General features: G+C 37.0%; 2 protein-coding genes across 2 annotated transcripts; both read left to right on the top strand.

The window, feature by feature from the left end:
• Positions 1-11,804: 11,804 nt before the first annotated feature.
• LOC143549861 (uncharacterized) lies at positions 11,805-13,999 on the top strand. The gene is made up of 7 exons (XM_077040648.1): positions 11,805-12,197; positions 12,561-12,713; positions 12,799-13,011; positions 13,112-13,201; positions 13,273-13,389; positions 13,460-13,729; positions 13,808-13,999. The coding sequence occupies exons 1-7, from the start codon at positions 11,805-11,807 to the stop codon at positions 13,997-13,999; spliced, it is 1,428 nt and encodes a 475-aa protein (XP_076896763.1).
• On the top strand, positions 13,852-15,404 carry LOC143549846 (uncharacterized). Its single transcript, XM_077040636.1, has 6 exons — positions 13,852-14,110; positions 14,235-14,326; positions 14,400-14,570; positions 14,656-14,730; positions 14,812-14,916; positions 14,992-15,404. Exons 1-6 carry the CDS (start codon positions 14,062-14,064, stop codon positions 15,307-15,309), a joined length of 810 nt encoding a protein of 269 aa, XP_076896751.1. The 5' UTR covers positions 13,852-14,061; the 3' UTR covers positions 15,310-15,404.
• The last annotated feature ends 150 nt before the right edge of the window (positions 15,405-15,554 follow it).

Raw genomic sequence — 15,554 nt, 5'->3', positions numbered from 1 at the left:
GGGAAACCGTTTCTTTAATCATATCACGTATGCCTCCAATATATTCTTCCAGAATTGAATTATTATTATTTTCAGGGGTCTTTGCTTTGTTAGCTTGACTTCCTTGACTTACTCGGGTTTCTTGTTGTTCAGACATTCTGTAAATCACATAAATACATGGATTTAAAACACAAAACACAGGCTTTTATTTCATAAAAGTACAGAAGGATAGAAAAATACAACATGTTTAAACAACAACATTTATATAATCCTAATCATTGGCCCATTTCTTAACTAGGCTCTTCATTTTATCACACTTCTTGATGATCTTGTTGCTTATCTTTTTCTTCTTAACCCTCTCGTTTCTTAATTCGTCCATTACTGAATTAGGAGGGTTGGGATATCCTACGGGTGCATATGCAGAAGGGAAAAGATAAACGATTTCCCTTGGATACAGGTGAGGATTTTCTACATACGCCTGCATTTCCTCATCGGGAATATTCGTTGTATAGAATTCCTCAATGAGTCGGGCCTCTTCCCGTATTTCGTTAGCTTGTTCAGCTTCAGTTGGTACAGGACCTTGGTATGGTGGAAAACCAGAACATCAAAATAGTGGATGATTCCTTGGGTTGGCCTTGCTAGAATTTGAGCATCTGGTGGCGGTGATCCAAAATGCCACAGACTCTGGTTGGAATGACAATTCATCCAACTAGAAGATTCGATACTTGTTTCCTGTTTAACTCTACTTTGAACTTCCATATCATATGGATAGTAGTTCGGGGTACTAGTCAGCGGAACACTTTCTGAAGTGTCACTTGATATTTCAATTGGCATTTCGGGGCTTCCCGGAGCATATACTGGTTGGCTTCCGTAAGCCAAGTAGGGATCGATTTGATTAACAGGATATTGGTTTATCTAATTCATCGGATTTGGATTCATCGGGTTATTACAGCTATTCATATCAGCCGGGTTTGCGTACACCGGTTCAGTCGGGTTCACTGTTACAGTTGGCCACTTAGGACCAAAATTTGTGCTAGATCTATCAGATGGCTTGGCATCAGGGGCAGGATTTGACCTCCTTGCAACCCGATGTCTTTGTCCATAATAATTTGTATACGACATCTGCATATATATAAACTTAGGGATAGATAGACTACCAATCATAACTTATCCCAACTTATTGGATAAATAGTTAAAGCTTATGTACTAATTTTTATTTATACCTAATTCACTAAGACCGATGGCTCTAATACCAACCTGTCACACCCCGATCTAGGGCCTAGGAGTGTGATCGAAAGTTGGAACCTGTTTTGTAAATATATCAGAGTAGCGGGTTTATTTTAGCGGAAGTTTTTAAATATTAATTTACATTATCAAAATTTCTCGGGAATTAAACACCCGAGTTTCAGTTTTTACAAAACAGTGTTATTAATAATACAAGGATTTATAATATTCAAAAACGAGCCATCTCGAGCGATCTTCTATGAATCCAATCCTTGTATACCATCTATTCTCATCTAATTACCTGCAAGGGTGGGAAAAACACGTCAGCTATATGCTGGTGAAACGTTGAATTGAAAAAACATTTATAACAGTCGTTAAATACAAACATAGTTTTCTGTTTCACAAACTCAGCAGGAATGCCTGTCCATTCCCGGGATTTGTACCACTGCCTTACACACACAATTCAAAGGTTCCCCGAGTACATAGCCCCTGTTCGGAGACAACTTTCCCCTAGGCTATGTAACCCTTATGGAGAACTGGTTATGACTGACTTGGTTTTGTATGCCAATTATCAGTTATGTTTGGATCCAGACACATGTGTATTTGGTCTGAGTTGCTTTTTATTATCTATTTTGTATTGTAACGATTTTAGAGATTATATCTCATGCAAACATTTATCAGACTCTTTGTAATAAACAACCAGTCTATTACAAGAGTAAAATCAGTTCAGACAGTAAAAGGTTAACGTGTTCACCTTATATTATCAGTCTGAATATCACTATACTTAGCTTCAGTATATTATTAACCTATATATCATAATAGGTTTGCATAAGCACCTAGTTGGTAATATTCAGCAGACTTTAAGTCTGTTTCAGTTTAGCAGACTCGAGGTCTGATCAGCAGACTTGAAGTCTGATTCAGTTCAGCAGACTTGAGATCTGATCAGCAGACTCTTAGGTCTGACCTAACCTTAGTATAGTTATAGTCATCTTATGAAAATACTTTGGATTTACATAGGACGTTTGGAATAGCACGCTTTGGCCTAATAAAAAATATCACGTTGGCAAACTTCTCCAGGTAAGCAAACGGGTCCCGCAGTTGATTGGGATGTATACGAATTGCTTTCCTTAGACAAGAAGAGTCTACTAATGATACCCCCCTTCCAGTTACTACGTGCCCGTCAAAATAATAGTTTTGGTAACATTACTTCACGTGGAAGTAACATCTTTGCTTTATAAAACATTACTTGGAAAATATTAACAGTTTAACGACTATACCCTTAACTAAGTTATATCTATGTATTTAAAGTAACTAGTAAAGTAACTTAACCTTAATCCTACCTTAATCGTCTAGGCGGAACTTAAGAACTTAAGAAAACAGCAGCACTTCGGCTTGTGCTTCGTTTACAAGATCAGCAGCTTGTTAAACAGCGTAATGACACCTTGTTTCTTTGCGAAAACAGCCCTCGGAACCTCGGAACGTCCTTGGCACGAATCCCTAGGTTAAGTGTGTGAAATGAGTGTGAAATTGGGATGAATGGGGCTGAACCCGTAGCTGTCCTTTTATAGCTGAGTTTTGCAGACCATCGCGTAGCGCGATGGCCTTTTCCCCAAGGTCGTCGCGTAGCGCAACGCCGCAATTAACCAGAAGCTGCCACGTGTTGACACGTGGTTGGCCACATGTCCCGGGTTACTTAACCTGGTCATCGCGTGGCGCGATGGACCAGTTGGGTTTGGCCGTCGCGTAGCGCGGCGCCCCCTATTTTCTTGATATGCTAAATAGCCTGTCGCGTAGCGTGACGAGGTTTATCATGTTGCCATCGCATAGCACGATGGGTTTCAAAACTCAAAATTTTCATTTTCAGTCCTTTAACTTTCAGAAAATTGCATTTTTAGCCCAAAATTAGATGGGATATTTTCACGATGTTACAATAGGGAGAAATTACAATATGTAATATCTTTTTTTATTTATTTAAAATGACTTTATATTTTATTGAATGTTGACAATATACTTTTTTTATGATAGTAACACTGCATTATATTTATCCGACCTGACCCGACCTGTCAGGCCTTAAAACTTTGACGCCGCAATTAATTCAATTACCGAAAAAGTCCGAATCCATAAGAAAAAAATCCTGGCTCCGCCACTGGTCATACGGTAATTCATGTTACGTTTTCAGTCAATATCTTGTAAAATGATTAAATTATCCTTAATTCGAATAATAACAACAAAAGATTATAGGCGGTCTGAAAATAACACCCCCCTAATCCCAGCTCTTCCCTATAAGTTATTGTTTCTCATTCATCAACCACACACGAGAAAAAAAACTATCCTCCAATTACAACATTTGTAAACTAATTCTCTCTTCCTTCTTTACTCGTTACTCTCATCCTTCACTGCCTAGTCATCTCCAAATTGAATCAGAACAAACAAGAGCTCCTCTTATTCATATCCAAACTCTCCACACTTATCGTATTCAATGTTAATCATTTGATTAAATGTGCACATTGATTAGTGTTACATGCTATCCAACTAACTCATATGTATACACCTTTGCTCCACATTTTCCATACGTAAACACTTAGCTGTCTCCTGTCGTGTTTCTATTGTGATACCACCAAGTTGACTAGCTCAACCTCATTACTAGCTTGAAATACCCTCAATCAACAAGCAACACTACTATGCGTAACAATCACCAATCATCTATAGAATTCTAATTGGTCATGGTATTTGATTTACTCAGTAAAAATAAAACGACAAAAGGAAAATCACAATATTATTATCTACAATATCACATTCGGGGCTTTCTATTTCATCATGATTAAATATTTTTGGACAAAATAGCAAAAGACGTCCTTTATTTTTGAACGTTTTTTCAATTGACGTCCTTTAGCAAAAGAAATGGCAGAAAATGTATTTCATGTTTCAAATTCCGTTCATGTTACGTCTTTTGGCGCTAACCCAGTTAAATTTTTTCGTTAAATATGGTCATGTGCTTTGCATATGAGGGCATTGTGGTAAATTCACACATTTATTTAATGATTAAAACTAAAACATAAATATATTTAAAAAAGGTTTATTGGATTTTAATAATCCCTATTAAAGGGTATTGGCCGTTAATAATCCCTATTCAGTTTTTCGCCGGTGGCGGTCCTAAATTTAATAAGTTTGGCCCCCAATGGTCCCCCGTTAAAAGAACTTAACGGGGTTAGTTTTATGCTGACGTGTAACCTGACTAGGACATGATGTGGATTTTAATTTCTTTTTTATATTTCTTTTTAACATAATTAATTGATTACATGGAAATAGACACTATTAAAAAAACCCAGTTTACTTATCTTTCTTTACCAATTGAAACCCTAACTCTTTAGATTGAGAGACGACATGAGTTAAAATCCCCTTTTAACTTCACCTTTACCAATTGAAACCCTAACTCATTGGATTTAGAGCCTACATGAGTTCTTCATCAACATCTACCCCTGTTCAATCCCATACACCCAAAATCTTTAGACTTGGGACCGATGGCAATGTGTATTGTAATCATGACATGGTTGCAGTCATGAGAGTTGCTGGAAATCGAAGTACACGACAAGGACAAGAGTTTTATGGTTGCCCTCTTTGTCCTGTAAGTGAATATGTTCATGTGTACGTAGTTTTTGGACTTTGGAAAATTAAATTCTATGTACTGAATGAATCTGCTGATGTGTAAATATGTTAGAGGTCGGATTGCAAATTTTTCATGTGGAAACAAGAAGTTGATGCTATGATTTCTCCCGGATGCAATTGTAACCTATTTGAAATGAAAATAAAGGAACTAAAGATGAAGTATTTGAAGCTGGAGTTAGAGAATATGAAGCTTGAAGAAGAGAACGTAAGTTTGAAAAATAAGACGACTTTTTGGAATTTAACGTCAAAGAAAGCATATGTGTTTTCAGTTGTAGGCTTATTAGGTGCAATGTTATTGTATTTTAGCCACTGAAATGTATTTGTTGTAATGGTTTTCCATGATTTTGATTAGGATTATTAGATGCAATGGTTCTCAGTTGTATTTTGTCCAAGGTTTGTTAATGAAATATAATGGTTTATGATCATTGTAATGGTTCCAACATTTGTAGCAGAATAGTGCAAAATTCTAACAACATTTGCAGCAGACTACCATTATATATCCTAGGTGTTTATATTTGAAGAAATCATTTGCAAAATATCCTAATGTCATATATTACATATCCTAGATTCCAACATCAATAATGTCATCCAGGTGTTTATGTTTGAAGAAATCTTTTGCAAAATATGACGAAACTGCCCTTGACGTTAAAATATAGTTTTGACCTTAATCATGGGTTGAAGAATATTCTATTAATATAATACCTCATGTTGATTTGCTTGGTCACAAACATATTCTTAATTACCAAATTGTCACTTTTTCAAAATTGGCTCATTTGACTAAACATAGTCAAACCAACACCATTTCTAGCAGTTCACAAATAATTGATTACAACATGTATTGCATATTGACTTCTTCAAACTACAGCCCAATTTCTATGCAGAGGTGCATAAAAAAACTAATTCTGGACCCGACTTGGCGGTTCCTACCCGGAACCGGACCCGACCCTACCCGCGAGTATGGATCGGGCTTTGGATTTCCCTCCGAAACTTGCCCGGAACCGGAACTGGAACCAGAACCGACCCTGACCTGGACCCGGTGGAACCGATTCCGCCAATACCCGGTCAAAACTCGGCCCTACCATACCCGAAACCTGAAAAAACCTCGATGGAACCCAAATCATTGTAACAAAATCTATCTAAACCACAATACAAATCCAAATCAAATAATCATTTATACTACCTATTGAATATAAAATCAGCACCATCAAGTCTTGAAATAGGATTTATTAGGCAAAATGAGCAAATAAAGCACAGACTGCTATCTTTTAAGCACAAACTGCTTCAAATTGAGCAAATTAGAAGCTTGAACCTGCTTGTACCTTAATCCAAGTTCAGTATAATCTTCTAATCTTCAATACCAAATTCAAAAACCCAAAATGACCATAATCCAAGTGCATCCCAAAAAAAATCTATCTGTGACCAGAATCCAAATTCAAAAACCCAAATTAAATCATCCAATAATGAGCAACCATAAAATGAAAAGAATCCAAGTGCACCCCAAAAATGAGCAGCAACACATCTTTGCACTGATCAAATAGGCCCAAATTTCATAGGCTGCTCCTAACATTTGCATCAAATAAAGCTAAAAACTTGCAAATTCTTCACATTAACATGAACATCAATCCAAACATTAACATAATCTTAAACATTACCATTAAAGCAAACATAAACATCAATCCAAACATAAACATAATCTTAAGCATTACCATTAAAGCAAACATAAACATCCATCCTAAAGACCATTTTCTAGTTCAAACAAAAGACAGACAAAATACAGATAAAAGACCATTTTAAGGTACTATTCCAGACTGGTAGGTCTTCTTTGGTCTTCCCTTTGGCTTCTTTCCTTGGGTAGATTGTTGGGTGGGTTGAGAAGATTGTTGTGTTTCTGCTGGCCTTTTTCCTTGTGACTTCTGTCCCTGACTAGATTGCTGTATGACTTGAGTAAAGTGTGTTATACCTTGTGAACCCTTTTCAACAGGTGCGTTTCTTGGCCTTCCCCTCTTCCTTAGTCCTTGACTACATCTTGCAGTTAATCTTTCAACAGATGAACTCTTTTTTTTAAACACACCATGCCCACTAAGCTTTCCAGGTTTATTGGGGAGTTCATGAGGATCTTTTTTTCTGTTTTTCTTAGGTTTTCCAGGACCAACCTTTACTGGTGGAGGGTCTAAAGGTAAGTGAACTGCTGGCCAATACTTTTCTGAAGGAAATGGGGGAATTGTGAATTCATAGGACTTGATATACATTTGCTTTGTGTAATAAGCATGAACATACTCCTCAACATTCACCTTTCTAAAACCTGCTACTGCACATACATGTACACATGGGATACCTGTAAGGTCCCATTTTCTACATGTGCATGTCTTGTTCTTCAAATCAACAGACACATCATCATAATACTTCACTTGAAACAAAGTGTTACTTGAAGGGTATACAGTACACTTAAAAGCCTTATCCTTCTCTCTATCAAGCTTTTTCTGAATCCTTGGGCACACAAACACATTTTTAGCAGACATTTCATTTTGTTTTTTGACTAACCTTGTCATTATTGATAGTCTGATGTCCTCTAACATGTTTATTTTGTACTTTGATCTTGACTGAAGGATATACCCATTAAATGTCTCTGCCATATTGTTGACTATGACATCAGTCTTGGTTTCTGTGTTGAGATAGCACCTGCAAAAACATTTTGGGTTCTGCTTAAGTATGGCTTCCGTTGCATCAGCATTCACTTGCCTCATTTCCCTAATGGCTTTTTTGAAATCAGGCACAGAGTATGATCTAGTAGCTCTCCAATACAATTCCTTTAAGTCATCTCTTTTGTAGGTCTTATGCCAATTTGCATATATGTGCCTAGCACAATTTCTATGCTCGGCATTAGACCAAATCAAAGCAACTGCATTAAGCAATCCATGAAAACAAGTTAAAACAAATTTAAATAAAATCAAGTCAAACATATTTAACAAAAACCAAGTCAAAAATAGTGTAACATACCTTCTGTTGGTCTGATACAAGTGTCCAACCCATCCCATCTTCAGTGACTTCTAAACACATCTTCAACTCAACCATAAACCATGCCCAACTATCATTATTCTCCCCTTCTACAACCGCCCATGCTACTGGGTACATCTGATCATTGCCATCCCTTCCTATTGCAGCCAATAGCATACCTCCAAGAAAAGTTTTTAGGAAATAACCATCAAGACATAAAAGTCTTCTACAACCACTTAAGAAACTCTTCTTCACTGGATCAAAACAGATAAAAAGCCTAAAGAACACCTCATCATCTGAATTTAAGTTATAGTATTGTGGTGGGACAATTACTAGTTCAGAAGTTGAACCTGGATTTGTTTGTTTCAAAGCCTCCAAGTATGAACCCAACTTATCATAATGCTCCTTCATTGATCCATAAAGTTTCTTTTGGGCACTATTTTTTGCCTTATAAGCCAGCCATGGAGTAATGAGAACCTTGTACTTCTCTTTAACTGCATCTTAAATCTCTTTTGCTTTCCAATTTGGCTTGGCTTTGAATATTGGCAAGAATTGGTTAGCTATAAAGTTAGCATTAAGTTGGCTGTTCTTCATCATGTTTCTCTGGCAAGTGTGTTCATTGGTTGCACTTTTAACCAAATAACAACCCTTTCTAGCATGAAATGACATATAAACCCTGAATAGACAACCTTCAACACAAGAAACACCTAATCTTCCATATCTGATATTGTTACTTACAGAAGTGGACACATTCCTACCATTAGTGACTGCATTATTCCTTACAGCATCTTTGAAAGCATCCCTTGTAAGAAACCTTGTACCAACAACCCATACCCAGTTACTCTAATCTGTATAATAATTTACCACTGGAACATTTGCCTTATGCTTATTCCCTCTAATGTCATCTTCCTCACTCTCTCCGGGTGAATTAACATCTGCTTCAGAGTCTTCATAATCACTTATTAGATCTTCAACAAATTTGTCTCCTGGTGAAACGATTTATGTTCCTTTTAATAGCAATTCTATCAAATCTTTCTTTGACAACTCATTTTCTTTTATGGAAACAATAGATGCTCTCCACTCTTCATCATCATTGTCTGAATCAGAACCATTCAAATCAGATACTTTCCACTCTTCATCATCACTATCTGCTTCATCAGATCCATCAGCTCCTTGATCAGACGACTCAGAACTAGAACTCTTATTAGCAACTTCTGTTATGGCTAGTTCTTTTTGGGGTAAAGGTATTAGTTTGGTTGGTGTAGGAAGTCTCCTGGTAGTACACTTAGTAAATCCCTGTATAGGTAGTTCTTTGGTGGGTGAGGGTGTTACTTTAGTAGGTGTAGGAAGTCTCCTAGTAGTAGTTCTAGTGTTTTTAGTTTTCTGTTGAGGTGGTTGTTTAGGGTTCAAAGAGGCTTCTGCTATGTGGGCTTGAATGTTACCAGGTTGGGCTTTGTTTTGGTTCAATTGGGCTTCAACAACAGAAGACTTACCTTGTACATATAGATGAAGAATATGCTTCACATCATCACCCAATGTTGTCACCAGCTTGTTCACATCTTCATCATTCTTCAACTGAATAAGTCCTTCTTCAAAGTTCATCCCAGGAATTAAGTAAAACATATCAAAATCTTTAGTTTTGTATGACTTACTGTCCATCACAAAACCCATTAGCTCAAAGTAAGACATTTTTGTCTACATCAACTTCAAACATGTAAGTATCACCCCCCTCATGGTGTAATTTAGGTTTGGGATTAAGATTCCCACCATGCCAAACTTTTACAATAATCGTACCATCCATCTCCCTGTATTATTACAAGTACAATTGATTCACTAATATGTAACTAAGTAGGGGTAAAGGGTGTTAAAATAAAAGTTCATACCTGATCGATGATGATGGCTGAAGAACTCTGAGATGAAGAACTTGATTGATGAAAACTTAGGGTTTTTTCAATTGTGAAACGATAAAGAAAAGTAAACTGGGTTTTTTTTATGGTGTCTATTTCCATGTAATCAATTAATTATGTTAAAAAGAAATTAAAATCCACATCATGTCCTAGTCAGGTTACACGTCAGCATAAAACTAACCCCTTTAAGTTTTTTTAACGGGGGACCATTGGGGGCTAAACTTATTAAATTTGGGACCGCCACCGGCGAAAAACTAAATAGGGATTATTAACGGCCAATACCCTTTAATAGGGATTATTAAAATCCAATAAACCTTTAAAAAATATGAACTCTCTCTCTCTCTCATACAATAATCCACCATCACCACCCACCCCAAAATAACCACCGCCACCATCACCAACTAAACAACCATCTCCGGTCACCTGTTGCCGAACAGTGCCACCACGCACCATTGTAGCCGCCGCCACCACCTAGAACACCAAATCCCAACTGCCCTACATGGAACACCACCACTGATCTTTAACACCACCGTCTACCATCTACCATTTAACATCACCGCCTCAGCATCTCCTCCAAATCCTTTGCTGCTACCACTTCTAAACTTCTTTGTTAAAACTATTATAACGCCCTCAAATTATAAACTATAGAAACCATTCAAATAAAAAATCCGTGTTTGTTAACAAAGAATGGTGATTAACACTTTATGGCTTCTGTTCGGAATTCAAAGACGAATAGAATGGTGTAATTAGATTACCTCGATTTGATAAATTGGCGACCGTAGGATGATGGAGGCGGATCCAACATTCCAGCGGCGGATCCATGAACGATGGTTTATTCTCCAGCAAGGATGATCTTGCCCCCTGTGCAGCCGGACCAGAGCCGATGCACGACCACCACCACTTAGGAAGATCTGAAACCGCTTGTTAGCAGGTGAGTTCGATACCGGTTTTGGCGTTACTTCTTGTTGCGAAGGATCGTACGATGATAGTTACAAACATGTTGGTTGTTTAAGGTGTTGGTGGTTGCGAATTGACCCCTTGCAGGTAAACCAGTTTTGGTGGTGATGGGTCGGATGGTGATGATGAAGATAATGGGGAGTGGATGTTGATGACGAAGATAAATGGTTTTGTACATTTTTAATTTTATTGAAAAATAAAAGGATTTTTTCAAAAGGCCAACTCTTTAGTCTAATTACACAAACAATCCTTAAAAGGGTAAAATGAGAACAGTGCCTTCATGTGCAAGGCACATGACCAGATTTAACAAAAAAGTTTAACTGGGTTAATACCAAAGGACGTAACATGAAAGGAATTTGAAACATGAAATACGTTTTCTGCCATTTCTTTTACTAAAGGACGTCAATTAAAAAAACGTTCAAACATAAAGGACGTCTTTTGTTTTTTTGTCATATTTCCCTATCTTGTTGAGCTATCTCAACAAGATAGGAAAATATTTAATCATGATAAAATAGAATGAAAGCCCTTGTCATGCTTCGCATACTTGCAAGCTATCTCAACAAGATAGGGAAATATTTAATCATGATAAAATAGAATGAAAGCCCTTGTCATGCTTCGCATACTTGCAAGCTATATCTAAATTTGTTACGTGTTTTAGCAACAATTTTTTTACAATATCTTAGAGCATATCTTCTCTAGTCCCATACTCGATTAGAGTTTCCCCATGCATCAAAAGCATGAGAGGATGAAGCAAGCCCCTAATTTTAATATTTACGTAATGGTAGTTTAGTAATTTTACAAAACACTAACTATGAATCTAACGTTGGTCAAAAATAACTATAAGGACGAAATATGAACATCTAGCATCAACTAAGGACTGCTACCGTAAACGTCCAAAATCCGGTTCGTTATTTTACAGTTAGAACAAAAACTGAAAAAACACATCCATATTCGTTTCCTGCATCACACTACACCGTTGGATCTCTTCTCCGGTGTAATCACCGCCAAAACATCGCCAGCCAAATCACCGATAAACCCGATTCTTCCCCGCCATTAATAAACCCAACATTATTCAAAATGCACCACGAAGACTTCACCATGGGGGTCGAAGACGGCCTCCGGCTAATAAAGCGCATATACTTCGGTAACGACCGCTCGGTGGCAGCCCCGAAACCCGTGACACCGATGGATAAGGCCACGCGATCTTTATACCCCACATCTCCTATGGTTTACGCCGTGATTTCTAACCCAATGATTGTTGATAACCCTGACATGCCGAGTTACCAGCCTCATGTACACGGACGGTGTAATCCGCCTGCGTTGATCCCGCTTCAAATGAACGGGATTTCGTTTGAGGTTGAATGTTATTTGGACACGGCGTTTGTCACGATGAATGGTTCCTGGCGGGTTCATTGTGTTATGGGAAATGCTAAGTGTAGTTGTCGTGTTGCGGTTCCTATGGGCAAAGAGGTAATTTGTTATTTTGAACTGGGCTAGAAACTTGTGTATTACACATGCTAAACAAATGCTTTTGTTTCTTTCAAAATATTATTTAATATGAGAGAGACATGAAAATCAACTTTTAGGTGGCCTACTTATCGGACATGTGTCCCACATTAATTTTATAAAATGTAGGAATTTTGGTGTAATTATATTATTTAGAGGACTTGGCTTCAGTTTATGCATAATGTTAGTATCAGAATGTTATTGTAACAATTATATCACAAAAACATTAATTTTAACTATAAAACTGAATGACCTAGCAACATTAAATACATTTATTATTGATAAATTTGTTTATTCTCAAACAACATGATATCATTTGGCTAACAGGGTTCAATTCTAGGTGCTGAGGTTGAAGTAGCCCGAAAAACATATACAACTCGATTATCTCTGATCGATGAAAATGAGGATGAAGAGAGTGTAACCGGGCTAAAAGATGGAGGTCTTCTGAAAGCCCACATTTTTAATTTCACAATACCACAGGTTAAAACACGTATTAAAAAGATCTCAAAGGCTCATTATTATGTAAATGTATAATCAGGTTGAATATTGTTTTGACTTTTTGAAGGTTGATGGTGGTTCAAATCTTTCAATTAAAGTTAGATGGTCACAGAAGATAATGTATAAAGATGGTGAGTTCATATTGATTGTACCTTATAGCTTCCCGGAGTATGTTACCCCTGCCTCAAAGAAACACCAAAAAATGGAAAAGATACAACTGAATGTTAACTCCGGTCTGACTACCGAAGTTCTTTGTAAGACAACTAGTCACCCTCTAAAGGTGTAATTTAAATCAGTGTTTTTGATTAATATCCTATAATCTTACAGTTTACAGGTTCTTGTTATCTTAATAACCGAGTGAAATACTTGCTGTATTCCAGGAACGAAAACGAGAACCGGGAAAGTTGGATTTTGTATATGAAGCGCAGGTTCTTAAATGGTCAAAAATAGATTTTATCGTCAAATACCATGTAAGATTGTCATAAACATTTGTGTAGACACTTAAATGAGTTGAACTGATAAAGGTACCAATATATTTCAGGCTTCTGCAACCGGTCCATTTGGTGTTGTCGTCTTGCAGTCTCCATCAGCATCGAGTATTGATCAAAGGGATATGTTTGGCTTATATTTGTTCGCAGGACCTGATAACAGTACAAAGGTTGATTTAAAATTTGTTAACAGCAATAGCCACTTATAGCGTTGTAAACTAAACTTAGGATTGTTGATAGGTGTTCAGGAAAGAGGTTGTTTTTGTGGTTGATATAAGTGAAAGCATGAATGGGAACATAATTGAGGTAACAAAGAATGCACTCATTGCAGTGCTCTCAAAACTTAATCGAGAAGATTCTTTTGGTATAGTGGCATTCAACAATCGGATTTACTTATATTCACCAACCTTAGAGCCAGCAACTAATGAATCAATAAAGGACGCAACCGAGTGGATTAACACTAATTTCGTTGCACTTGGTGGTACAGACATGTCAATTGCTCTAGACCAGGTTCAAGATTTTTGCATAATGTTCAAGATTTTGCATTTTATATGCTGATTTTGTTAACTGTGATTGTATGGTTCTCAGGCACTAGACATGTTTGCCGGGACCAGGAAATCAATTCCAATGGTTTTCTTTATTACTGATGGATCTGTTGAAAATGAGAGACAAATCTGTGAGGACATACAGACACAGTTACAAAATAAAGGGTCGGAACTGAGTCCGCGTATCAACACGTTTGGTATAGGTAATGCTTATATAAAAATAATCTTGTTCTGAATTTTAAGTGACTGCCTTCTTGTTTGTTTGCAGGTTCATTCTGCAATCATTACTTCTTAAAAATGCTTGCAATGATTGGAAAGGGTCATTATTATGCCTCTTATGATAGTGGTACTGCATTTTTTGACATACATTTCCGTCTTTGGGCAAGGATTTTTTAAGAAGTTTTGGTTTCTTTTGAACGTAATATATATGAAAAGTCACTTATTATGTTGTCTGATGTGTGTTTGATCAGAGTCAATTGAAACTGGAATACAAAGATGGTTTTCTAAAGCTGCTTCTTTCATATTGACCAACATTGTGATTGATGGTCTAGATGATCTGGAAGTATGTATGGCTAATTTTTTTGCATTCGGTTTCTTCATAAAAGATCATAGATTATATCTCGACTTTTTCACAGGTTTATCCTTCAACCATTCTAGACCTTTGTTCTGAAAGACCGTTGATCGTATCAGGTCGACACAAGGGTAATTTTCCTGAGAAACTTACAGTTAAGGGCATCAATGCTGATATGAGTCATTTCAGTATTGACATTGAAGTACAACACACAAACGACATACCTCTTGAAAAGGTGCCATATAACCTTAAGTTTTTATTAGCTGAAATTGATTATTATTCAAAAGTCATGCTACTTTATGTTTATTTGGATCAACCAGGTCCTTGCAAAGACACAGATTGAATCGTACACGATACAGGCATGGTTTTCACAATATCGAGACCTTGAGAAGAAGGTCGGTAACATATAACCAACTTTTAGAATCTTGATCGAATCTGTTTAAATCAATTATGCTTATTTAATGTGTTATGGGCAGGTAGCAAAGATGAGCCTAGAGACGGGTACCGTGTCTGAGTATACACATATGACCTTGTGGAAGACAGAGCCACTAGATAAACCTTCAAAATCTGGAAAAAAGCAGGTAACTTGTTGCAACTTGCAAACACCTTAATTTAAAATCAGTTCATGTATTCAGATATTGTATGAAATAATGTAGGGAAAAAAGGAAGGCAGTTTCCAAAACATTGAAGCCCTAAAAACCGAAATGATTAAAGTTTTGCATCACCTTGGGCTAGGGTTTGGAAACGTGGTTGCAACGTCTGAAAATATCCCTCCCGGGTTTGAACATAGGACACCCAACCAAACAGAAAAGCTTGTGAGAGTGGCTGGTGATTGTTGTGCAAATGTGTTTGGCAAATGCTGTTGTATGTGCTGCATTGAAGCTTGTTCAAAAATGAACAATCAATGCTCGGTCGTGTTGACTCAGTTGTGTGGTGCTGTGACCTGTTTGGGCTGCTTTGAATGTTGGGATTGAAAACAATAACAGATCGAAATTTGAAGGCAAAATATGGTGTTGCGTGATGAAAACGCAGATGCTTAGATGAAATTGTAAACAAGAATACAGGATAGCATGTATGAATAGAAGTGGGAGTTGATCGGTAATGTATGTAATGTTGAAAAGTATGAAGTAGGGAATCGAAACCGTACACCTTTTAAAAACATGACTTGAAAAATCATTAAACAGAATAAAAGTTACATTATTCATAATAATACAAGATA

Source organism: Bidens hawaiensis, unplaced genomic scaffold (assembly GCF_021521415.1).
Source record: "Bidens hawaiensis isolate Kalapana, Puna unplaced genomic scaffold, B.hawaiensis_p1.1 tig00015852_1, whole genome shotgun sequence".
Classification (NCBI taxonomy): Eukaryota; Viridiplantae; Streptophyta; class Magnoliopsida; order Asterales; family Asteraceae; genus Bidens; species Bidens hawaiensis.
This window is presented reverse-complemented; position numbering and strand designations above follow the sequence as displayed.

Excerpts from the sequence above, each read along its gene's own strand:
- LOC143549861 (XM_077040648.1), top strand. The coding sequence starts at position 11,805 with ATGCACCACGAAGACTTCACCATGGGGGTCGAAGACGGCCTCCGGCTA. Across the intron at positions 12,714-12,798 it reads TTAATTTCACAATACCACAG|GTTGATGGTGGTTCAAATCT; the intron begins GTTAAAACACGT and ends GACTTTTTGAAG. Across the intron at positions 13,202-13,272 it reads ATTTTATCGTCAAATACCAT|GCTTCTGCAACCGGTCCATT; the intron begins GTAAGATTGTCA and ends AATATATTTCAG.
- LOC143549846 (XM_077040636.1), top strand. The coding sequence starts at position 14,062 with ATGCTTGCAATGATTGGAAAGGGTCATTATTATGCCTCTTATGATAGT. Across the intron at positions 14,327-14,399 it reads ATGGTCTAGATGATCTGGAA|GTTTATCCTTCAACCATTCT; the intron begins GTATGTATGGCT and ends ACTTTTTCACAG. Across the intron at positions 14,571-14,655 it reads ACGACATACCTCTTGAAAAG|GTCCTTGCAAAGACACAGAT; the intron begins GTGCCATATAAC and ends TGGATCAACCAG.